This window comes from Schistocerca americana, chromosome 10, assembly GCF_021461395.2.
Source record: "Schistocerca americana isolate TAMUIC-IGC-003095 chromosome 10, iqSchAmer2.1, whole genome shotgun sequence".
Lineage (NCBI taxonomy): Eukaryota > Metazoa > Arthropoda > Insecta > Orthoptera > Acrididae > Schistocerca > Schistocerca americana.
The window spans coordinates 48,791,445-48,816,956 of record NC_060128.1 but is presented as its reverse complement, the minus strand read 5'-3'; the positions used below and the strand labels follow the sequence as shown (position 1 = coordinate 48,816,956).

General features: G+C 40.0%; 1 protein-coding gene across 2 annotated transcripts in view; it reads right to left on the bottom strand.

Annotated features, from left to right (window-relative positions):
• Positions 1–25,512, bottom strand: part of LOC124552239 (PHD finger protein 14) — a 183,044-nt gene that overhangs the window by 110,676 nt on the left and 46,856 nt on the right. For both annotated transcript variants that reach the window (XM_047126521.1, XM_047126522.1), the window contains exons 4-6: positions 21,482–21,596; positions 11,114–11,242; positions 2,374–2,611 (exon numbers count right to left, since the gene is read on the bottom strand). In XM_047126521.1, the coding sequence (XP_046982477.1) occupies positions 2,374–2,611; positions 11,114–11,242; positions 21,482–21,596 (482 nt within the window). The remainder of the gene's footprint in view (positions 1–2,373; positions 2,612–11,113; positions 11,243–21,481; positions 21,597–25,512) is intronic.

The window sequence follows — 25,512 nt, the reverse complement described above, 5'->3', positions numbered from 1 at the left end:
TGCTTCTGTAAACACTGTAAATATGAAATAAATAGTCTTTGATGGCAATGCAGAATGTGGAGGAACTGAACTTGGTAAAAATAGTTTTCGATCTGTGCAGCTATTGGACCCTGCAAATACAAATGATCGACTACGGCACAAAACTATGTTCTCTCTACCTTTTATGCCACCCATGTCTTCAGAGACTCTGGCATGTGCCAGTAAGTGGCACGAGGCATTTATTCCGAGTTTCAACGGAAGAAGAGTGGACTTATCTCGCAATAAAATCTTCGCAGGTTTCTCTCGGCATAAAGTAGCAGTGTGAGCACGTTTCAGAAAGGTCGCTCTTCCTTTCCATCTTACTGCAAAGAGCTAGTAGATCACAATATGTCTCCTCATATACGTATAAGCAGTGGAAATTTAAATCTCACAACGGCTGTTCCGTAACACTTTAACCCTTTTGTGGGCAAAATTATTGAGCAGTTTTTTTTTTTTATGAATGGAGAGCAGATAGTAGTTAACAGATAGGTATATTTATCATACCGAATATCAAATTTGCTCCAACTGTGAAAGTGAGGTCACACAACAAGGTGGGAAGTATTCTTCCCACTGCCCTTCCTTGGAGTTAAATGACAGAAACAGCTTTTTCAATATATGTCATATTTATTTGATAAATTTACTTCTCTTGTTACAATGATTGTTCACAATTACTTGCCATGAAATTTTCTGAAATACGGGTCTATGCAAAGTGGTATTTGACAATACGTACAAACACAGCGAGTGCTCTTTGCCGCAGCTTTGGTACTACGATGACGGCACGTCCAGTCGGTTTCTCCTAAAATGGGTCGATGTTCCCCGACAGTCACATGACGAAAATCTTCGGGTACTTTACCCCTTTTTGCCAGAAAGACAGCTTTTTGTCCACGCCTTTTTTAGGATGAGAAGCCAGCGATCAATTGTCTGGCTAGATGGATCCTGTATGTGAGCTGATCGTGCTGTCCACTTTCTCTTTTACTTATTTTCCACAGGATAAAACTGTTCACTGCAGCAGCGTCCACCGGGAAATAAAATATTCTGTGCCACCATTTTACAGAACGCCTGCCAATAGCATACCTTTCTCGTAATTGATCAAACTTATCGACACCACCCATTATATGTTGTATTCTGCTGCCTAGGTATCTGTTTACGTAGCTGGCGACTCACTTCTGCTGTCCACCACTGCCCTGTGTGATGCAGCATGCTGCCTCTCCCGTCTTACTGCTTCAGAGGTCAGCTGTCGAGCTCTGCCGACAGCAAACCCCTCACCTCGATTAACGAGATTCGTCAGAACTCTTCATCTCAATGACATCCTTAATAATTCTGTACGAGTTGTCATTAACTGACTGTAATGTTTGCTTCTCATTAAGCTATGCTCAGTCAGTACAGATTTATTTTTCTGCCAGAGTCTCACACTCAGAGTCTCACACTGCATATTCGTTCAGTGTATACCAGGAAGACACTGTAATTTTACTTGAATTACGTAACCATTACGAGACCAGCGTGGGAAACACGAAAAGATGAGTGCCTAGTTTATTCATCATTACATGAAATGAATTTATTAAATGTGCTCTAATGACACCTGCCACATAACAAATTTGTTGTTGCCAGAAAAGGTAGTATTTAGCAGCGTGAGCAACACCACAATCATTATTAAATTTTGACCTTAGTTGTGGTATGGTTGTTAGAACACGGCACTATATTTCTCTGATGTAAGATTTCCCACATTTACGAGGAATGCAGGAGACCCCATATTTACAAAGTCTGAGATTATCTTTCACGCTGCCCGTAAGGTTCCTTACTTTTGCAGGTGGTCGAAATACTGGTTCGATAACTTTCAGAGAAATAGCTCAGTCGATTCTCGCAGAAGTTGCTCAGATGTACGGCAAGAATCCAGTCCTGTCTTCTGTTTCATTTTTTTCTCTCCTTTGCAGTTATTGTCGCATCTGTGTGCTCAGTACCTTCTTAAGTTTTTCACTTCTGTAGCCATTATCTCATCTATTCCAGATGTTGCAGGCGGTCACTGTGGGTAATCTTTTTTTTAAAACCATGTACTGTCCACTGGCCAGCTTTCCAGCCACAACAGTGCTATACGATGTCCCCACATTATCAGTTACTGGCTGTACAAGGTATACAGTCACCTGAAAATAAAACAGCGAAAGCTATTCCGCGGGACAATAAAAATCTATGTTTTTAAAGAAAAGACATTTAGTGACTGGCTGCAATTTTCACACAACCCATATGCTAGAAGAATAGTGCCGACTAGAAATTACGTAGTTTGACAAAATTGGCCACTCTTTCAAACAAATTTATAAGGTTTAACGAGATGCCACTGACGAGCATTTCGCGGCGGCTCACCAGGTGACGTGGAAGTACTGGCGGCACATGCCGGCATCGCAACCGATGCAGACGCCTGTGCGGGCGAAGCGGTCGTCCTCGCACAGGCAGCAGGCCCGAGCGCCCCACTTGCTGTACGGCATCTCGAACAGCGTCACACTCGACAGCCGGTCCACCTCGCCGAACGCGACCCCGGGCACGTACAGGGCACACACCAGGTGCACCCACTTCCCGACGTCCGTCTCTTTGAAGATGCCACCTGCAAAACGGGCGCATAAGCGACAACTGTACCGGGGTGTATACGTCGACGAGGAAAAAAAATTCCCGGATTTCCAGGCTAAAAATACACTTTCTCCCGGGTGAAAATACACTTTTTCCATGTTAATTGACAGTATACTCTTCCTCGGCACTGTAAAACCCGTCAATCCTTTTGTGGCGTCGCAACTAGTGCGCGATCGCCCGTTTGTCAATTAAAAGCTTTACTTCAGAATGTATGTGGGCTGCAGTGTAAGCCGGTAGAGTATTATACGGTCAGTAATGGACGAGTTGTGTCCTGCAGACTGACGTCACAACCATCTGTTGCAGCTGCGCTTGTGAAAGCAGTGGAATAGCGCTGGCAGGCCACTTGCATTATACGAAACTAAAAATATTAATAACTAATAAAGGAATAACCTGAGGAACGTCATATTTGATGTACATCCTTCTGCTGTGAAAACAAACAATATGTCAAAGTCTGAGACCAAAAATAGTTGTATTTTGGAAGTTAGAAAAATTCCATTAAAAAAAAATAAATCATTTTCCGACAGTCCAGAACTAAAGAAATACTGTGATGTAATAGTTCACCTTCAGTGACTATGTATGAGGATCTGATAACACTTTCAGTGTTCATATATAAATTTGGAAAGTTTTTAGTTTCAGAAAACCTCTGTGACTTTTCTATAATAATAATTTCAAGAATTCTAAGTAAATATGTGTATTGTGCGTTAGGGTGCGTGTGAATGAGAATGCGTGCGTGAGAGTATGTGGGACGTTCGGCATTATTAAAAATCATTCATGTAATTCTCTACAGGAACTGGCAAGTGTTCCAACTCTGTAACGTGTGAGCGAATCCACTAGTGGTTCCCCTACTAGTGAATGTCGGATGTCCAAGTATGTATGCTTATGTATAAGACAGCCAGGACATTCGCGACTACATAATAAATTTCCAGATGTAGAGTAAAGCTTATAGTTCATTTTGTTTTGTTTATTTAATTAGAGAGTTTTGTGTTACTTAATTTGATGACGTCAATGAGCCTAGAGAAGTGGTCAGTGCTTGCTAGATTTTGGCGCGAGCCGCACCCTGGAACTGAGTTCTCATTGGCCGTAAGTGCTGACAGCCAATGAGAAGCGAGACAGTTGGCCGCCTAGCGAGGAGATATAGTTTTGAGTGTGGGAGAGAGAGAGGAGAGTCGCAAACTAGCTTTGATTGGAGGCGGTTATGCGGGATGTGACTTTTCGCGTTATGTGTAAGATGAAGTCTTGGGATGACTTCCGCGTTATGGTCCAGTGTTAATGGTATCTGGTAGTGACCAGAAACTGTTTATGAAAACTTTAGACTGTTGTGATAATTCGTTCCGATGAAAATCGCGAGTGAACTTTGAATTATATAGCGTGGCGGTACTGAGTATATTCTTACTGAGTATTTTATGGCGAGCATAAACTTTTACTAAAGACAACCACTGAATATTGTGTGCAGAAGTAATTGGCCGATCATTGACTGTGTTACAAGTAATTGGTTTCGGAATTTGGGAAGGTAAAAGTTCTGGCTGTTTAAGGTATGGTGATAACTGTGAGCAGAAACTTTAGTAATTTTCGTAAATGTGGGTTGATGATCTTGCTTAACGGCAATAAAGATCTATTGAAGGTTTAGATTTGAACTTCATGTTTAAAGTACAAGTGACATCCCCTTTCCGAATCATTTCTTTAAAGTACATAGAAAATTTTCAGCAAATTTTACTTATAGCGGCCTCCGGTGTGTAGCTATGACGTTACAGTTCCCTCAACACTGCTTTTCTGTGATCTCGTAGGTAGCTGCAGTCAGGAGTTTACGTGCGAAGATCTACTGCTGTAAAGAGGTAGGTGAACAAAAATTATAAAAGAAATTGCAATGCAGCAGCAACGTATAATCCGTCGCAATTGATGCATCGCATGCACGCACATAAAAAATCCGTTGCACTTTGAATGTTTATGGTTTTATATACCGACATAGAATTTCCCGGCACTTAAGAAAACGAAACTCAGGGGGAAAAACACGTTTTGAAAGACCCTTGATGTGCAGCAACATGTACACAGGTATAAATTAGAATTCCACCAAATACCGCACGTCACTTTCCGAAGCACTGAAATCGAGATTGCGATCCGCTTTTGTAAGCCAGTCACAGCTTATGTCACTTGATCTCGCCAGCTGACGACAGAATAGGACACGTGATGTAGTCAGCCAATAGCAAGATCAAGTAGCGCAAACACACAAATAAGAAAAGTTAATGGTTTAAATTAATGTACATAGCATTCACGTATAATATTGGTCTCGAATATTAATAAGCTGGAAGAGAAGCTAAGCTTCCACATATAATGTTGATCTTATTTGCGCATGTTACACTTTAAGATACATCACACAAATGTGCTAGTAACATTTTTAATAATGACGTAAATGACTGATCTTCTGGGCTCGAAATTCTTCTAAATGGTCGACCTCAAAGAGTTTTTAAATGAGAATCAAACGCTTTGTGATTTAAGAAATTCGTCGTACATTCTCGCACGTAGTTCATTTTGTTTAAAAGGAAATGTGGTTTGAATGTAATGCTTTTCAAACCACCATCTGCAATATTTTCCTGTGACCTGTTAGAAATGGTTCCGTTTCAACAGTTGGAAGAGAGCGCCAGATAATAGGCGTCACCGTGCTTGCGCAGCTACAATGATACAGGAAGCCCATATGTTCGTACGTGGAAAACATTAAAAGATCTTACATTATGTCATAAAAGAAACAAGATATCAGAGAATACTTCAAGAGCATCGAAATTTCATGACCCATACTAAAATGCACAATTCGGCCTGAATGCACATTCATACGTCCAGATTTGTATGTAAATTTTCTTGGAGTACCAGTACTGTATTATCTCATGTTTGGTTCTTTATTACAGCATAATGCCATACATGCACTTGAAATGCAGCGAACAGTTGAAACTAGCAAATAGTGTGAAATTAAACACTTCGTTTCAAATAAAGCAGAAAAGATTAATGAAAGCCAAATCTCTTTACTAAACCGACAAAAATAACTTCATTGTTCTGCAAGGCAATTAATGCTTGACTGTGAGGAAGGAGCAAATAAAATCTAAAACAAGTACCATATTTAGCCTTCTGTAATTATTCGAACGTATTTTAATTCATTTGATAACTCCCAGCCGCAAAAATCTGTTTGTTATCATTTAATGTGAGAGCAATACACTAAGAGGAAGCAACCAAATCACTGAACGTAAACACAGGTCACGTGGAGATGATCCATCTCCCCACCACAACTCGGACTGCTCTGGGCATCAGTGCCAGATTTACTATATTTCTGAACCGGGGCAATATTAAGTAGTGGCATCCAGCCATACCTCTGTAACCAGAAGCGAAAGAAGGTTTACGCAACTCAACTGCGCATGCGCAAGAGCCCGCCCACGACTGCTCAAACGAATCTAATTTAAACAGTTGTCAAGTCATGATCATCGGAGGCAATTTGTCGTTATGAAGCATAGTCTTCCTAAAGCCTTTGACACACTGTGCTGTTGGCAGACGCTTGTATGAGCACTATGTTTTGCTGTTGTATACGGCGCATTTCCTTTGCAACTTAACTTTTATTCTCGTCCCCCCCCCCCCCTCTCTTTCATGTTTTGTTGCTGCAGTATTATTCTGCAATAGCGGGATACAGTAATATCCTTTGTTAGAGTATTGGTTCTTACTGGTCAAAATTACAAAAATTTAACTGAAAACTAAAACAATGATAAATTCCTGGAATTCTAAATAATTCCCGGGATTCTAAACAATTCCCGGGTTTTTCCTGGATGAAAAAATTCCCGGGTTTTTCCCAAATCTCCCAGTTGTCCCGGGTCGTATACACCCTGTGGACGGTCCGAAACTTCCACGAGGCGCTAAACGGTGAAGCGATGCGGTCACTACAGAGGAGACTGCGTCGGCTCCTTCTGCTGTCTGCACCTCGGAGGTTTTTCTGACTCCAATATCCTGAGCTGACTCGTTTGTGAGAAGAGGTGAGAAAAATTTTACTCCTGGGTCAATCGAGGAGTTCCCAGTGACTGACACATAATATTTACGTTGTGAACGGTAGAATACCCAATAACATTGTGCACGTATTTTCAGAGCCTGAAGTACCGCGACCCTTTGTGTAGTTGAGACATCTGGCAGCAGTTATTCATCTAACATATTACGGTAAACTACTGTACCCTTTTTTTCCCTAAAGTAACACTTGAAACTTTTTAGTGATGTAGTGAAAACTCATTGACTTCAGTAATTCCCATGAGTTCTGCTACCCATCTCAGGTCTTTAGTTACTCTTATAAAAACACTGAGCTTCTTCATCGTATCAGTAAAGTGAAAAGCACACTTGCCACATAAAAATATCCACAGTTTCTTCATCTTAGTGCTACAAGTGCACATAAAATGATTTAAGGACTTTCACCCTGAGGTTCTTAATTCACAAGCGCACAAACTTTTGTGGAGAGTGGAGCTCTAAACTAGCACATGCAGTCAACATTTTAAGAACGTATCTCTCTCTCTCTCTCTCTCTGTCCGCCCCCTCCCACCCCGCAACACACACACACACACACACACACACACACACACATCCCGTGCTGTCGGATGTATAAGGTATCCCACGACAGTATACAGACAGTTTACATAAGTTCTTTACTCTTACCATGAACAGAAGCCCTTTTTGGTGGTTGTTAACTGTACTGCTCTCTACCAAACTACAGTGCACAGCAATAAGAGAATTTGTTATTGCAGAACACCAGCTCCACCTAGCTAGTGGACATGCTCAACTGATGTAGAAGGTCCAAAGCGGTATGTTGATATTATGAAGACAAATACAAGTGAAGGTTGTAAGTTTTCTACTTAAATTAGCACGTAACGGTTTTGCTGGCTCACTGCTAGGTTAAAAACGCAAAATTCCCTGAGTTTTTATGAAATTCCTGAAATTCCCTCAGATTTTCCCTGATTTTTCAAGAAAAAATGTTTGTTTGTTGTTTGTTGTGGTCTTCAGTTCAGAGACTGGTTTGATGCAGGTCTCCATGCTACTCTATCCTGTGCAAGCTTCTTCATCTCCCAGTAACTACTGCAGCCTACATCCTTCTGAATCTGCTTAGTGTATTCATCTCTTGGTCTCCCTCTACGATTTTTACCCTCCACGCTGCCCTCCAATGCTAAATTGGTGATCCCTTGATGCCTCAGAATATGTCCTACCAACCGATCCCTTCTTCTTCTCAAGTTGTGCCACAAATTCCTCTTCTCCCCAATTTTATTCAGTACCTCCTCATTAGTTATGTGATCTACCCATCTAATCATCAGCATTCTTCTGTAGCACCACATTTCGAAAGCTTCTATTCTCTTCTTGTCTAAACTATTTATCGTCCATGTTTCACTTCCGTACACAGCTACACTCCGTACAAATACTTTCAGAAACGACTTCCTGACACTTAAATCTATACTCGATGTAAACAAATTTCTCTTCTTCAGAAACGCTTTCCTTGCTATTGCCAGTCTACATTTTATATCCTCTCTAATTCGACCATTATCAATTACTTGGCTCTCCAAATAGCAAAATTCCTTTACTATTTTAAGTGTCTCATTTCCTAATCTAATTCCCTCAGCATCACCTGAGTTAATTCGACTACATTCCATTATCCTCGTTTTGCTTTTGTTGATGTTCATCTTATAGCCTCCTTTCAAGAAACTGTCCATTCTGTTCAACTGCTCTTGCAAGTCCTTTACTGTCTGTGACAGAATTACAATGTCATCGGCAAACCTCAAAGTTTTTATTTCTTCTCCGTGGATTTACATACCTACTCCGAATTTTTGTTTCCTTTACTGCTTGCTCAATATCTAGATTGAATAACATCGGGGAGAGGCTACAACTATCTCTCACTCCCTTCCCAACCACTGCTTCCCTTTCGTGTCCCTCGACTCTTATAACTGCCATCTGGTTTCTGTACAAATTGTAAATAGCCTTTCCCTCCCTGTATTTTACCCCTGCCACCCTTAGAATTTGAAAGAGTGTATTCCAGTCAACATTGTCAAAAGCTTTCTCTAAGTCTAAAAATGCTAGATACATAGGTTTGCCTTTCCTTAAATGTAATTGACTGATAATTCCAGATACTTCGGAAGACTTGTCTCTCTGGTTATTATTTACAATGTGTATGACTCATATAGCAGAAAGTATCGAAAACTCTTTAACAGTGTTTGCAGATGATGTGGTTATCTATGTGAAAGTGGCAACACCAGAGGACAGTACTAATCTGCAGAATTAATGCTTTAACAGTTGACCCTAAATGTCAATAAATGTAACGTTATCATCTTGAGCTTGAAACTCTTCTGTCCATGTGTCACACACACACACACACACACACACACAATCCTCCACATGAAATTGAAATTTGTTTGAGTTGTAAATATTTGTCAAGTATTATCGCTTTTCTGACATGTTCTACATCCTCACTATGGATCAATTGGAATGAAAGTAAATCTAATCTAATCTAATGGTAGGGATAACCATAACATGCACTGTTGTAAACTTTCAAAGTAAATAACTGTTGTGCATTAAGTTCTACATGGTTGCAGATGACAAACTGTGAAACAAACCAAGTGTATTAAATTGCATAAACGCCAGGAAATCCACAACATGTGGCGACAAGGTATATACACACAAAAATTGTCTGCTTTTCAAGTATGTAAATACTGTCTTTAAAAACTCAAATTTGTGTGTGTACCAGTAATAAAAGGCATTTTTTGTGTTGTATAGAAGACAGCAAAAAACTCACTGACGGTACTGAAATTTCAGCGAAACATATCAGAGGGCGGAGTCGGTGGGGGGTACGGTGGGGGGTGGGAGGTAGGGGTAGAAATGGAAGAAAAAGAAGAAGATTGTATTTTGGTCAAGGTGTAATGTCTCCAAAAACGAAGCTAAATGTAACATATTGATCAATCGTAGACAAATAAATCCACTACTGTACAACTACACTATTGATGAAAAATTGCCGGAGAGAGTGTCTATTGTAAAACATCTCCGAGTAACTATACAGAGAGGCTTTAACTGGACTGTCCACACGAAACAAACAGCACGAAAAGCAGATGCCAAACTGAGATTCACAGGAAGAATCTTAAGGAAATACAATACATCAAGGAAGTGACTTACAAAGCCCTATCCTGATAGATTCTTGTTTACAATCTGAGACCCTTACCAAGTAGGACTGATAAGAGATAGAGAAGATCCAACAAGGAGCAGTGCTTCTCGTCACACTATCGTTTCGTTGGCATGAGAGTGTCGCACGACTGATTGATAAACTCCAGTGTCAGATGGTACAAATGATACACGAGAGGCTTTGTGCATCACACAGAAGTTTACTATTGCAATTTTGTGTGAGTGCTTTCCGAAATGACAACAATAAGAAAATTTGAGAATTTAGAGCCAATACAGAGCTTTATCAACAATCGTTCTTGTGGCACGCCATTCGTGAGTGGAAAATGAATTGGGGGGGATGAGGGGAGGGGATGTGTTAGTGGTGCCAAAAGTACCTCTAGCACACATTATTGGGTGGCTTGTAGAGTATGATGTAGATATAGATAAACTGCTGCCTCCTCCGATCTACTACATAGTTACTGTTTATATGATATTAGTAGCTTAATATTTACTTTATTGCAAACCTATTTTTAAATAAAATAATTTTCACCTCTATAAATATAGTCCAATTCATAGGCATTATACAAATTTACAATAAACACTGCTATCTGCAACATAGCTACCAGATATTTGGGTAATTTGTAGAAAGAGTGGCGAAAGAGGTATGCCTGTACTTCGTAGTGATTCCCAATTTCTTTCTTTGTGTTAGGTGGGAGCATACTGATTATCTTACTACCACAGTACATAAGCCCATTCTAAACTCCGGACAACGTGGCAAAGCCGACAACAAAATTATTTCTGTGTCTCGTATCACGACCAAGTATATTGCACTTCTTTATCGTCGGAAAAAAAAAAAAAAAAGCATTAAGGGGTAAATGTACTGGGAAATGAGTGAAAGAATTTTGAGATCCTCAAAAATGCTTCCACGAAATGTGTGATTATCTACTTTACACAATATTCCTGCTCCTTGCATCTGCTAAACAGACACTTTATCTACTTTAGGTGCTCTGTCTAGAAGATAATGCCACAAGACGACAGGGAAAGATAAACCGACACACTCATCTTCGGGTCAGCACAGTGGGCGAAATTTCTGAAGGCAGAATGCACCGAACCGTGCTTCACGATCAGCTCATCCGCGAGTCAACTCCATTTTAACGCGCTATCTGGCTGACCCTTGCAGAATTTTACACATTGCGCTTCACAGCACAACCAAATGCAGCACACACACTCGCCTATTTTTCAGAATTTAGTATGTCATAAGGTGATTGTAAAATATGTCAGTGTTGTTTGTAGAAACAGAGCTTAAAGAGATTGACAGTACTTAGCCACTGACCTGAGTTGGGGCACAGCTCACAGATGGGGTCGACGACGCCGGCGCGGCACGCCTCGCAGAACCAGGGCTCCGTCGAGCAGGAGGACACTGTACTGGAGACGCTCGCCGCATCCGACACTCCGTAGCAGCCTGCAACACGTGGAGAGTTACTGCAGTCGCGATGACAATGTGTGAATCTATGGCTCGTCGGATTGCGTAGTGTAAATTCCGCAGTATTTCCCCTGAGACGACTGCCCGTCACTAGCGCACGAACTAGTCGACCGTAGGTGTATTTATATTTGAGCAGTCGCAGTCGTGCGTGGTGTCGTGCTCCATCACACACTCCTGTACACGGAGTATGTGGCATTTCCGATCCCGACAGCATAGCGGGTGAGCTACGGTATCTGGGGACAGCTTTCTGGCAGAACTGTCAATCGCAAAAAACAAATGCATCGCTATTTCCAGCTAAAGGGAGTTCGGAAGAGGGAACAAAATAAAAAAACTGAGGGACCCACTATAGCAGTGTTCTTGCTGTTTTTGGTGACAGTTCTCCAAAAATCAGCAAAATCTTGAATGGATGTAACACGAAATACACCTTCTGGCTGCCCGTGAAACTGCTGCATCTTTGGATGCCAATCTCGGCTGTGAGAATGGAATTGTGAACCCCTGTCAAAGATCACAGTTTGTAGTAATTAACGAGAAGTCATCTAGAGGAATGGGAGTAATATCTTCAGTACTGCGTCAAATGTTACAGAACCTCTGCTTTTCTTAATCTGTATAAATGATTTTAGAGACAATCCAACACCTCTCTTAGATTGTCTGCACATGAGACTGCCATTTAAGGTCTAGTAAAGTCATCAGGAGATCAAAATCAACTGTAAAATTAGCTATATAAGACATTCACACAGGGTGAAAAGTGACAATTGACAGTAAGCAACAAAAACTGTGAGATCCTTGACATGACTATTAAAAAAAATGCATTAAATTTTCAGTTACACAATAAATTACACACATTTGAATGTTTTTGAGTCAGAAAAATACTAGGGGATTAAGTTATATGATTACAACCAACTTAAACCAGGTTGGCAGCCCTGCACAAGCCCGCACGTACGGAGACAGAGCTCTTGTGAAAGATAAAGTAATTTAGGTTGTAATTCATTGTAGTTGAACACTTTTAACTAGTTAAATACATTCTTTAGTGTACTCTTCAAGCTCACCATTAAAAGTTTTTCTTTTATTTTCATAGTGTTCTGGTAATCGCGAAAAGTTCGTTTGTTTACTTACGGCTGCTTAGGCCTAATTTTTCGAGTGTGCATATTTAGCATTATACCACAATTGCAAGTGCATTTACTGTAGTTTAACTGATTAAATACGTTCATTAGAGTGCTTTTCAAGCTCGCCATTAAAGGTTTTTTCTTTTATTTGCGTACTGTTCCAGTAATCGCGAAAAGTTCGTTTTGTTCATATTTCGCAGCTTTGCCTTACTTTCCGAGTGTGCATATTTAGTGTTTTACCGCAATCTTAAGTGCATTTGGTATAGATTAACTAATTAAATACTTTAATTAGTGTGCTCTTCAAGCTCGCCATTAAAGGTTTTTCTTTTATTTGAGTATTCTTCCAGTAATTGCAAAAAGTTCGTTTTGGTTACATTTGGCTGTTTAGGCCTAATTTTTTATCGTGCATATTTAGCATTATACCACATATTTAAATGCATTTGGTAATAGTTTACTTACATATTAGTTTCCTAAACATATTTAGTGTCCTTTTGCATCTGTATTTAATATATTATCATTATCACTTAGTAAATCTCTTAGCTAATTTCTAAACTACCATGGATACTAAGAGTGTGAGCTGCAGTAGGAAAGTTAGTTCAGGGGTTTTGTGCAGTTGTTGTCACATGTGGTTTCATTGGGGACATTGTAGCGGTGTGGGAATTGGGGAAGCAAATGAGACTATTCCATTCTTTTGCAGGGTTTTCTCAAGAGATAGGAGTATAGCTGAACAGGAGGAGAAAATTAGAGCCCTTCAGGCTAATTAGGGCAGAGCAAGGGAGGAACTGAAGGGGTTAAGAGGGGAGGAGGGCAAACAGCGGTGGGAAGTGGAAGCTGGGAACAGGGGCCACAGAAAGAGGACAGTGTCTGACAGTTTCCCAATTGGCACAACCAATAGATTTGCCTTCCTACCACAGTTAAGTAAGGAAGAGGCCCCAGTAGAAGAAGATGTAGTTAAGATGTAACAGAATCTCACTAGGAAACCAACTGTTTCAAAAAAAGTAGAAAATAAGAGGAAAGTTCTGTTGGTAGGTAGCAGCCCTGGAAGAGGTGTGGGCCAGATTTTGCAGGAAAAATTAGGTGACAGGTACCAGGTCACAAACTTTTTCAAGCCAAGTGCATGTCTTAGCCAGGTGGTAGAGGATACAGGATCCTTGTGCAAGGGTTTCTCAAAGCAGGATCATGTGATGATAGTGGGTGGAGTGGGAAACAGTATTGATAGGGATCAGAGCAACAATATTGAGTGTGACTTGGTGAAAAAAGCCTCTGCAACGACCCATACCAATGTTGGGCTGGTGCCTGCTTTTGTGCGGCACGATCAGCCCCAGTTGAACCCCTCTCTCAGGAGGGTAAATATGGAGTTGGACCAGTTGCGTAGGGAGGCCACTCCGTCAGACACTGGATTGGTTCCTGTCGAGGTTATTGATAGGGGGGATTTCACAAGGCATGGCCTACACCTCAGTAGGAAAGGGAAGGGTAAACTGACAGGGTTGTTAGCGAAATCCATTAAGGGCAGACACTAGTACTCCTGGATGTATCTCTTTTTTAGGCTAATATCAGTGTCCAATGAGAAGTTCAGGCAGGCAGCTGCTAAAGAGGTCCAAAACTCACAAGATTCTCACAACAGGAAAGTAAATAATAATGTTACCATATTTAACCAAAATATTGGTGGATTAAAGAAAAAAGTAGATTCTCACAAACGTAAAGTAAAAAATAATGTTACCATTTTTCACCAAAATATTCCGGGATTGAAGAATAAAGTAGATGAGCTCCTGGTTTGTTTAGATGACATTGAAGCTTATAATGTAATAGATATACTATGCCTGTCTGAGCATCACATTGTGTCTGATGTGGAAAAGGTAAATATCAGTGGTTGTAAACTAGCTGCACATTGAGTAGAGAGAATAAGGTGAGAGGAGGAGTTGCCACATATGTCAAAAGTTATCACTGGGTAAAAAGCTTAGATACAAAATAGCTTTGTCTAGAGCAACATATAGAAGCATGTGCCTGCCAACTTAAACTAAAGGAGGGCTCTTTTATAATTGTAACAGTATACAGGTCCCAAACAGGAAACTTTCATTTATTCCTGGAAAACTTGGCTGCCTTGTTGCGCTATCTGTCGTATAGGGGAAAGCAAATTATTATTTGTGGGGACTTCAATGTTGATTCACTGAAAGTGGGTAATAGGAAGAATGACCTGGAAGTCGTGCTCGATTCTTTCAGTTTGACATCTGTCATTAATTTTCCTACTCGGGTAGTAAAGGACAGCGGCACATTGATAGATAATACTTTTATAGACCAAGATAAGTTTAATAACATAAATTCTTGTCCTGTTGAGAATGGCCTTTCTGATCATGGTGCTCAGCTAGTTACAGTATATGACATAGCTCCATTCAGTAATTCAAAACTACCCTTAATGACTCAACAATTAGAAATTTCAGAGAAAATCATCAGCAGTTAGACTGGGATGAGGTGTACAAGGAACCCGATGCTAATTTAAAATATAACTTATTTCATGGTACACTTGTAAGAGAATTTGAAAACTGTTTCCCAAAGAAAGTAGTTAAATCTAATTATGAGAAACCATGCAAAAAGCCTTGGATTACTAGAGGAATAAAAATATCTTGTAACCACAAAAGGGAACTGTATCTAACAACAAGAAAGAGTAATGACCCAAAAACAGCCAAATATTATAAAAACTACTGTGCTACATTAAGAAAGGTTATTAAAAAGTCCAGAAGAATGTGCATCATGTCTGAGATTAATACCTCTGATAACAAAATCAAAACAATTTGGAATATTATGACATGGGAGATAGGGCAACCAAGAGTACAGGATGACGGCATTACGGAGGAGGAGATTAGTGTTTAACGTCCCGTCGACAACGAGGTCATTAGAGACGGAGCGCAAGCTCGGATGAGGGAAGGATGGGGAAGGAAGTCGGCCGTGCCCTTTCAAAGGAACCATCCTGGCATTTGCCTGAAGCGATTTAGGGAAATCACGGAAAACCTAAATCAGGATGGCCGGAGACGGGATTGAACCGTCGTCCTCCCGAATGCGAGCCCAGTGTGCTAACCACTGCGCCACCTCACTCGGTGATGACGGCATTACCATCAAAGCGAATGGAAACTTGACAAACAACAAGCTGGAAGTCGAAAACATTTTGAATAATCATTTTTTAAATGTTGTGTTGAAAATAGGATCTAAATGTTCATTAAAAGAAGAAGCAAGGCAGTTAATGGAAGAGGCCTTATCCACACCATTTGATACAATTGAAATTCCACCCACCTCTCCTTCTGAAATTAGGAAGATAATAAACTCTCTCAAGAATAGAGGCTCACATGGAATTGATGGCATTTCTAGCAGGATAATAAAAGCTTGTTGCCAAGAGATAAGTGGGATTCTTAGCCACATATGTAATAGATCTCTGAAGCAGGGCATTTTCCCAGATAGAATTAAGTAAGCCATTGTCAAACCACTGCATAAAAAAGGAGATACGTCTGATGTTAACAACTACTGCCCAATCTCTCTTCTGACTGCCTTATCCAAAATTCTTTAAAAAGGAATGTATAGTAGAGTAGCTTCACACCTTTGTAAAAATAAAGATTTAACAAAATGTCAGTTTGGTTTCCAGAAAGGTTTCTCAACGGAAAATACTATATATACTTTCACTAATTAAATATTAAATACTCTGAGTAACTGGAAGTCACCTTTTGGGATTTTTTGTGATCTCTCAAAGGCTTTTTATTGTGTAAACCATGGAATACTTCTAGATAAGCTCAGGTACTATGGTATGAATGGGACAGTGCTCAAATGGTTTAAATCATACCTAACTGGAAGAGTGCAGAAAACTGAAATAAGCAGTTCACATAATATGCAAAAAAACTGGTGATTTCTCAAACTGGGGACCAATCAAGAATGGGGTGCCACAAGGTTCGGTTTTGGGTCCTCTGCCGTTCTTAAAATATATTAATGTGTTTCCATTCTATATTCACGAAGATGCAAAGCTGGTACTTTTTGCCAATGATACAAGTATAGCTATCACACCCGACAGACACGAATTAACTGGTAAAATTGTAAACGGTGTTTTTCAAAAAATCATTACCTGGGTCTTTTCAAATGGGCTCTCATTAAACTTTGACAAAACACAGTACATACAGTTCCACACAGTGAATGGAATGACACCTTTAATAAATGTAGACTTCGATCAGAAATCGGTAGCTAAGGTAGAATATTCCAAATTTCTATGCGTATGCATTGATGAGGGGTTGAACTGGAAAAAACACACTGAAGATCTGCTGAAACGTTTGAGTTCAGCTACTTATGCTATTAGGGTCATAGCAAATTTTGGCGATACACATCTCCGTCAATTAGCTTACCATGCCTACGTTCATTCTCTGCTTTCGTATGGCATCATATTCTGGGGTAACTCATCATTGAGTAAAAGAGTGTTCATTGCACAAGAGCGTGTAATCAGAATAAATGCTGGAGCTCATCCAAAATCATCCTGCAGACACTTATTTAAAGAGCTAGAAATCTTCACTGTAGCCTCACAATATATACATCCACTTATGAAATTTGTTATTAACAATCCGAACGAATTCAAAAGTAATAGCAGTGTACATGGCTACAACACCAGGAGAAAGCATGATCTTCACTACTCAAGCTTAAATCTAACTTTGGCTCAGAAGGGGGTAAATTATGCTGCCACAAAAGTCTTTGGTCACTTACCTCATAGCATCAAAAGTCTGACAAATAGCCATATAGCATTTAAAAGAATTTCTTAATGGCAGCTCCTTCTACTCATTAGATGAATTTTTGGATATAGTAAGTGGATAATTTCCCCAACCCCCACAAATATTTTGTGTAATGTAGTATCTTGTATAGACACATTTTATTAATCTGACACGTTCCACATCATTACGAAGTGTCATAACCATGATCTATGGAAGAAGTACTAATCTAATCTAACCTAATCTTTAAACTAGAACCACCTGGCAGAATACTTGGAAGGTGCAACAATCCTAGAACAATGACCGCCTGTATTACGCTCGTCCACCTACTGCCACACAGTATCGCATTCTTTCCACATAAAAGTTAGGCAGCTTGTTTCGTATTATTGCAAAATAGAAGACAGAGTCAGAATGGAAAACATTAAAATAAAGAGATTTTTCACTTTGAGAAGATCTTTTCACGATATTTCAATCACAAACTTGCTCCTCCAAATACCAAAATATTTTGTAGAGCCCCACCTAAAGGGAGGGAAATGACTAATGTGATAAAATTCGATAATGGAAAATCCAGGATGTAATATAACAATATTATGAAAAGGATAGTTGCTACTCACCATTTAGCGGAGATGCTGAGTCACAGGTAGGAATGACAAAAAGACTGTCAGGAGATGAACTTTCAGCCAACAAGGCGTTTGTCAGAGGTAGAGTGCACACGCGTGCCCCCCCCCCCCCCACCCCCGCCCCCACACACACACACAGCACACAGAGGCAACTTACACACGACTGCAATCTTCTCTGGCTGCTGAGGCCTCATCAGGAAGAGACTGCAGTCACGCGTGTGTGAGAGAGTTGCGTTTCCACGAGTGTGTGAGTGAGTGTGTGTGTGAGTGTGTGTGTGTGTACTTTCTACCTCCGACGAAAGCCTCATTGGCCAAAAGCTGATTTTCGGACAGTCTTTTTGTTGTGCTTATCTACCCCTCAGCATCTCTACAATAGGATGAGTAGCAACTATCCTTTTCATAATATTGTTACAAAGTGATAAAATGAGATAAATGAGAACTTGCACACAAATATTTAAATGTCCATTTTCTCTGAGTGCTAATTGAGAGTGGAAGAGTTGAGAAATAGTCTGAAGGAAGTTCCACACACCTGCCAAACACTTCAGTGTGAATTGGAACACGTATTATGTTCGAGCGTAATTACTTTTCTGGAAACTAGAAATCTACTCTGTAGGAATCAGCACGGGTTTCGAAAAAGACGATCGTGTGAAACCCAGCTCGCGCTATTCGTCCACGAGACTCAGAGGGCCGTAGACACGGGTTCCCAGGTAGATGTCGTGTTTCTTGACAAACGCAAGGCGTTCGATACAGTTCCCCACAGTCGTTTAATGAACAAAGTAAGAGCATATGGACTATCAGATCAATTGTGTGATTGGATTGAAGAGTTCCTAGATAACAGAACGCAGCACATCATTCTCAATGGAGAGAAGTCTTCCAAAAAAAGAGTGATTTCAGGTGTGCTGCAGGGGAGTGTCGTAGGACCGTTGCTATTCACAATATACATAAATGACCTTGTGGATAACATTGGAAGTTCAGTGAGACTTTTTGCAGATGACGCTGTGGTGTATCGAGAGGTTGTAACAATGGAAAATTGTACTGAATTGCAGGAGGATCTGCAGCGAATTGACGCACGGTGCAGGGAATGGCAATTGAATCTCAATATAGACAAGTGTAATGTGTTGCGAATACATAGAAAGATAGATCCCATATCATTTAGCTAAAGTATAGCAGGTCAGCAACTGGAAGCAGTAATTTCCATAAATTATCTGGGAGTACACATTAGGAGTGATTTAAAATGGAATGATCATATAAAGTTGATCGTTGGTAAAGCAGATGCCAGACTGAGATTCATTGGAAGAATCCTAAGGAAATGCAATCCGAAAACAAAGGAAGGAGGTTACAATACACTTGTTCGCCCACTGCATGAATACTGCTCAGCAGTGTGGGATCCGTACCAGATAGGGTTGATAGAAGAGATAGGGAAGATCCAACGGAGAGTAGCGCGCTTCGTAACAGGATCGTTTAGTAATCGCGAAAGCGTTACAGAGATGATAGATAAACTCCAGTGGAAGACTGTGCAGGAGAGGCGCTCAGTAGCTCGGTATGGACTTTTGTCGAAGTTTCGAGAACATACCTTCACCGAGGAGTCAAGCAGTATATTGCTCCCTCCTACGTATATCTCGTGAAGATGCCATGAGGATAAAATCAGAGAGATTAGAGACCACACAGAGGCATACCGACAATCCTTCTTCTCCACGAACAATACGAGACTGGAATAGAAGGGATAGAGGTACTCAAGGTACCCTCCGCCACACACCGTCAGGTGGCTTGCAGAGTATGGATGTAGATGTAGAATTGCAGAGTAATGGTGTATATACTGCTGTAGGTCTCAACCTTTGGAATGGAGGCCCAGATAAATCTCCAGTGACACAGCACTGCCTCGGCTCAGGACACTGGACGATGTACGAGAAGAGACAGATTAATCATCTCAGTTTGGTCATTTCGGCAATTACGATGGCAGGTAACTTGAGATACCAGACGAGCACAGCCTGGAGTTCTGCACTGGCCACCGTCAGATTGCGTCGACGGAAATGGGGGCATCCCGTACCGGATCGGGTTGACAGAGGAGATAGAGAAGATCGAAAGAAGAGCGGCGCGTTTTGTCACAGGGTTACTTGGTAAGTGTGATAGCGGTATGGAGATGTTTAGCAAACTTGAGTGGCAGACTCTGCAAGACAGGCGCTCTGCATCGCGGTGTAAATGCTGTCCAGGTTTCGAGAGGGTGCGTTTCTGGATGAGGTATTGAATATATTGCTTCCCCCTACTTATACCTCCCGAGGAGATCACGAATGTAAAATTAGAGAGATTCGAGCGCATACGGAGGCTTTCCGGCAGTCGTTCTTCCCGCGAACCATACGCGACGAACAGGAAAGGGAAGTAATGACAGTGGCAAGTAAAGTGCCCTCCACCACACACTGTTGGGTGGCTTGCGGAATATAAATGTAGATGTAGATGTACAAGATGCGGTACGGTGGCAGACACGAGTGATCTGCCGGAGAAACTGGAAGAGTGACAATTTAGCGGGACTTTGAATTTCGCCACGCTACACTTGTTCCCTCAGATATAAATTATACAGTCGCAGCTGTATGAGCGGTCGACAGCAGAGAAAATATATAAGAAAATGAAGGTACAAAAATTGTAACACTTTTTGTTTTCCACCCGCTCTTGTCTCTGGAGAGCAGAAGCTTAACTTACTTATTAGCTAGTCTTGGTCGGATGAAGACGAAAAAACTTATTGATGTGCAGACATATTGTGGAAGTTTGTATGAAATTCGGAGGATGGAAGCAGCAACGTAAAATACATTGCATTCAATATCAAGACGGTTTTGATTTGTATACATTAGTAATTCCTGGACAATGAAATTTATTTCGAAATTTCGGAGCAGCTAAGACTTTTCACGCAGAAATGAAGCAGGAGATTTTTGGAGAACAAAACCTGGACGCCGCACGAGAGAAGACACGTTAACATGGTAAAGGATCTATGCCATTTCCCCCTGTTAATCACATTTTGTTATTCTCTGTTCTCTTTCAAATAATTTTTGTAGTGGAAATTGGTTTGATTTTTGCTCAGAAATGCCACAAGGACCACCCCAAGAATAGCTTTTCCGAATCACGAAGTTTGATAACTTTTCTGTAATATTAAGTCCAATTTGCATTTCATTCTTTCCCATTTTCACAGTCATTAACGATTTTAAAACCCCCTTTTTTATTCACCATTTCTTCCCACATTTTCAATCTTTTCTTTTCTTCTCGTTTTCTTTTTTATTAACCGCTACAACAATAATACAAATAGCGTGAATAATAATCGCGCAATTTTTATTTTGAATTTCCAGACCTCACATAGGTTACAATGTAATAAGCTAGGGATTAAAGTCTGAAAAACAATCTGATGTCGAAAAAACAGTCACAACGATTTACTAATTACGACAGATGTGGAGAAGACAATTAATATTTACATTTCTTCTACCATATTAGCATCTGTCTGGATCTTGTCATACTCAATATGGCTGGCTTTACTACCGTATTGTGTTACACATGGTCAGACACATAATACACTCACGTCAGATTCAACTTTTAAGATGTAGAAGTGTTATCAAAGTATATGTGACAAAGCTACAGAAAATTTAAATTTTCGTTCTTTCTACCTCAGACCTTCACCAATCTGGGAATACAATCTATCTGCAGCCATTTGTCGCACTTAAACATAAATAAAATTTTGTAAGCTACAGTCATAATGTGGAATGCTAAGAACTGATTAAAAATTACCTTCGTGAACAGTCACGCCGCAACCGTCACACTCCACAATTTCGTTGGCGTCGTCACTTCGGTCGCCGAGGCAGCCACAGCAGATTAGTATTTTCAGAGCGTCTTTGGCATCAAACTGTAAAACGAGTACGAAGTGTCGAGAATTGGGAGTATTTGTAGTGCAGACACTAATAATTTTCAGCACGGGAATCTGTACACAGAACAGTTGCAGTTCTCAGTTATTTCTTCTACTGTGTGAGGAACATTTCAGACACTCTATAATCGTTAATACGTATTTAGGCCAAAACGTTTACTGTCCACTGGGGTGATATTGGTACACTACTCGGGGTTTTACTTATATTTGAGTACCAGGTGTACCGGTATGAAATGAGCGTTTGTTTGTTGTTGTGAAAATGAAACACTAATTTTGAATTGAAAAGTAAAAACATTTTATTCAAAGTACTGACCATTGCTTTCTATACATTTTGACCACCTTTCTGGCAATTTGTGGACACCACGCCAATAGAAATGTTCATCTTATGAAGCAAACCAATCAAACACCCAATTTTCGACTTCTTCGTAGGAATCAAAGTATTCTTCGGCCTATGCGTGTCCCATTGATGAAAACAAATGGTAGTCGGAAGGGGCCAAGTCTGGTGAATACGGCGGGTGGGGTAGCAGCTCCCAGCCAAGTGTTTTGATTGTATCCTGAACCAGTTTTGTTTTGTGTGCATTGTCGTGTAAAAAAATTACTTTGCCATGTCTTCTGCCCCTTCTGGTCTTTCTTCAATCAATGCATAGTTCAAATTGATCATTTGTTGTCTGTAGCGATTAGTATTCACAGTTTCACCGGGTTTTAGAAGCTCATGATACACCACACCTTTCTGATCCCACCAAACACAGAGCACTGCCTTCTTGTCGGATCGATCTGGTATTGCATTCGATGTTGATGGTTGTTCCGGATAAACCCACGATTTTTCCCATTTAGGATTCTTAAAATAAATCCATTTTTCATCGCCAGTAACAATTCGATGCAAAATTGATTTTCTTTCATGTCTCTGAAGCAAAATTTGAGAAATGGTTTTTTGGTTTTCCATCTGTCTTTCATTCAATTCATGTGGTACCCATTTTCCACACTTCTGGATCTTTCTCACAGCTTTAAATTGGTCACAAACTGTTTACTGTGCAACATTTAGCATTGCTGCCATTTGCTTCTAAGTATCATCTTCATCCAATATTGCTTGCAATTCGGTGTCTTCGAACTTTTTTGGTGGTCTTCCACGTTCCCATTTCTTACATCAAAGTCTTATTTCTGAACCATTGAAACCATCTTTTGCATGTTGCTTCTGATAGAGCATGATCACCATATGCCTCGACAAGCATTCGATGCGACTCTGCAGCTCTTTTTTTTTTTTTTTTTTTTTTTTCCCAAATGAAAACAAAAAATTAATACTTTCTGCAAATCATCACTTTCTGGTACAAAATTCGACACTGTTAACACGATGAAAACATATGATGTTGTTTGTTCCATGACTTGATGTATACATTCCACATGGGAAAAATATATCTAAAAACAAAGATGACGAGACTTACCAAACAAAAGCGCTGGCAGGTCGATAGACACACAAACATACACACAAAATTCTAGCTTTCGCAACCAACGGTTGCTTCATCAGGAAAGAGGGAAGGAGAGGGAAAGACGAAAGGATGTGGGTTTTAAGGGAGAGGGTAAGTAGTCATTCCAATCCCGGGAGCGGAAAGACTTACCTTAGGGGGAAAAAAAGGACAGGTATACACTCGCACACACACGCATATCCCCAATATGTGTCCCCAATATGCGTGTGTGTGCGAGTGTATACCTGTCCTTTTTTCCCCCTAAGGTAAGTCTTTCCGCTCCCGGGATTGGAATGACTCCTTACCCTCTCCCTTAAAACCCACATCCTTTCGTCTTTCCCTCTCCTTCCCTTTTTCCTGATGAAGCAACTGTGGGTTGCGAAAGCTAGAATTTTGTGTGTATGTTTGTATTTGTTTGTGTGTCTATCAACCTGCCAGCGCTTTCGTTTGGTAAGTCACATCTTCTTTGTTTTTAGATATATTTTTCCCATGTGGAATGTTTCAAAAATTAGGGCTCGTTCGCAACAAATGTTCCCTATCGACACATTTGTACCTTAACACTCATTTCATACCGGTACACCTGGTAAAATTGTAAACCCTTCAATTACATTTCTCCACAGAATGTGGAGATGACCTGGTGTTTTAAAAATTTTGAAAAGCAGGTACGGCTGGACTTATATTCGATGGAAATGTCAATTAAAAGTACCCCGAAAGTTAAATTTATACAATAAAATGCAGAAATCAAATGCAAAGAATTGAAAAATTTCAAATTAGAGGAGGCACTGAGTGGCAAACAGCCCTATTTCAAAGTTTTAGAATTCTGTACACAGCTGGAGCAGCAACCTCTGAATGAAATATTCTTCTAGAAATAGTAAAACAACCAATCAGTTACAAATTGGAGGGTTTATTAAAACCCCTTTACCTCAGTTTCAACGTTTACAAAAACATCATCTTCAGAATGAAAATAAGGATATCCGAGCAAGTTAACAGTGAAAATACAATCATATCTCATTACGAATACACGTACATATTCAGACTTACTGAATTATACAATGAGACACAGCTATGTTAACATACAGGTGAAGAGTGTCATCAGATACAAATTTTTACCTCTGTATTAAATTAAAACAAGCGTACCCTGGTTACTGTCATACAGCACTGCCTCACCGAAGCACAGATGACGCACTAGCATCACATACACAACGCTTGTGCTGAGGAGAGCTACTCGCAAGAGTAGGCACCGGCATTATGTGCAAGGAGGGTGTACGACAGTCACTGAAACTTTATCATGCTGAAGTTGCTTCAAAGGTTAAAATTTAAATTATGAGATTATTTAGCTAATGACATCACAACAAATAGTAAGTGACCATCTAAATAAAGTCACTGTGATAAAAGCAAATTACATAAAATTGAATAGTGTGAACAGAAACAATAGTAAAAGAATCTGGACAGGGAGGGGGTGGGGATGTGGGGGGGGGGGGGGGGGGGCGTAGAGTTTAAAGGGGAGAAACAAAATCTTACCCATTTCCCCCACATTTACTTAACAGATGCTCTTCTAAAGTCTCCCTGTCTGTTCTATGTAATACTTAAGGCAGTCACTACATATAATTTCCTAAAAACCAGGATTTGTGAAATGATTTAATTACAGATAAATGCTTTTTGGGAACAATGCTTTTCTAAAGGAGTCGAGAGAAATAATACTCTTCAAAATAGAACCACTTCTAATGTATTTACAAAAATATCTGCTAATATTCCAGCTATCAGACATGCCATAGTTAAACTGAATGGTTGTTCGTACAGTTTCCCACTGAACTGAACATAATTGTAATTCAGTACTGTCTGTAATAAAGTCAACAGTTCAGATACTCGCACAGCTCAGTTATATTTACTTACTTTTAATGCACATTACATAGACGACATGGTCATAGTGTTTAATGGGAGTGAAAAATATCTACAACAAATGTTCCGTGCTTTTAACAATTACGATGAGAAAAGAAACACTAAATGATAATAGAGAACTTAATTTTTTAGATTTGAAACTAAGGTTACTTAAGAACAAAATACCATTTTCAATAAACCTGATTTTGCAGATAAAATCATTCCAGCTGACTCACAGCATCTACAAACCCATTAAAGTTTTTCTTCTACTCTGCAATACATCACATAGTGTACATTCCTTTAGAACCACATTGTTTTCAAAATGAAATATTTGTAACTAAAACCCTTGCAATTAACAATGGATATGACCTTAGGTTGGTTGGTCATATTGCCAAGAAAAAAACAGCTACTATGTGTTCAGCTTTGGGCAACAGCTACTTGAAGACAGGAAGGGAGAGTAATAAGTTCATTTCTACACCTTTCCTATGAAATGTTTCGCACAGGATAAGTTGACTGATAAGTAGGGAATATTGCTGCAAAGTTGTTTTCTCTGTAAGCAA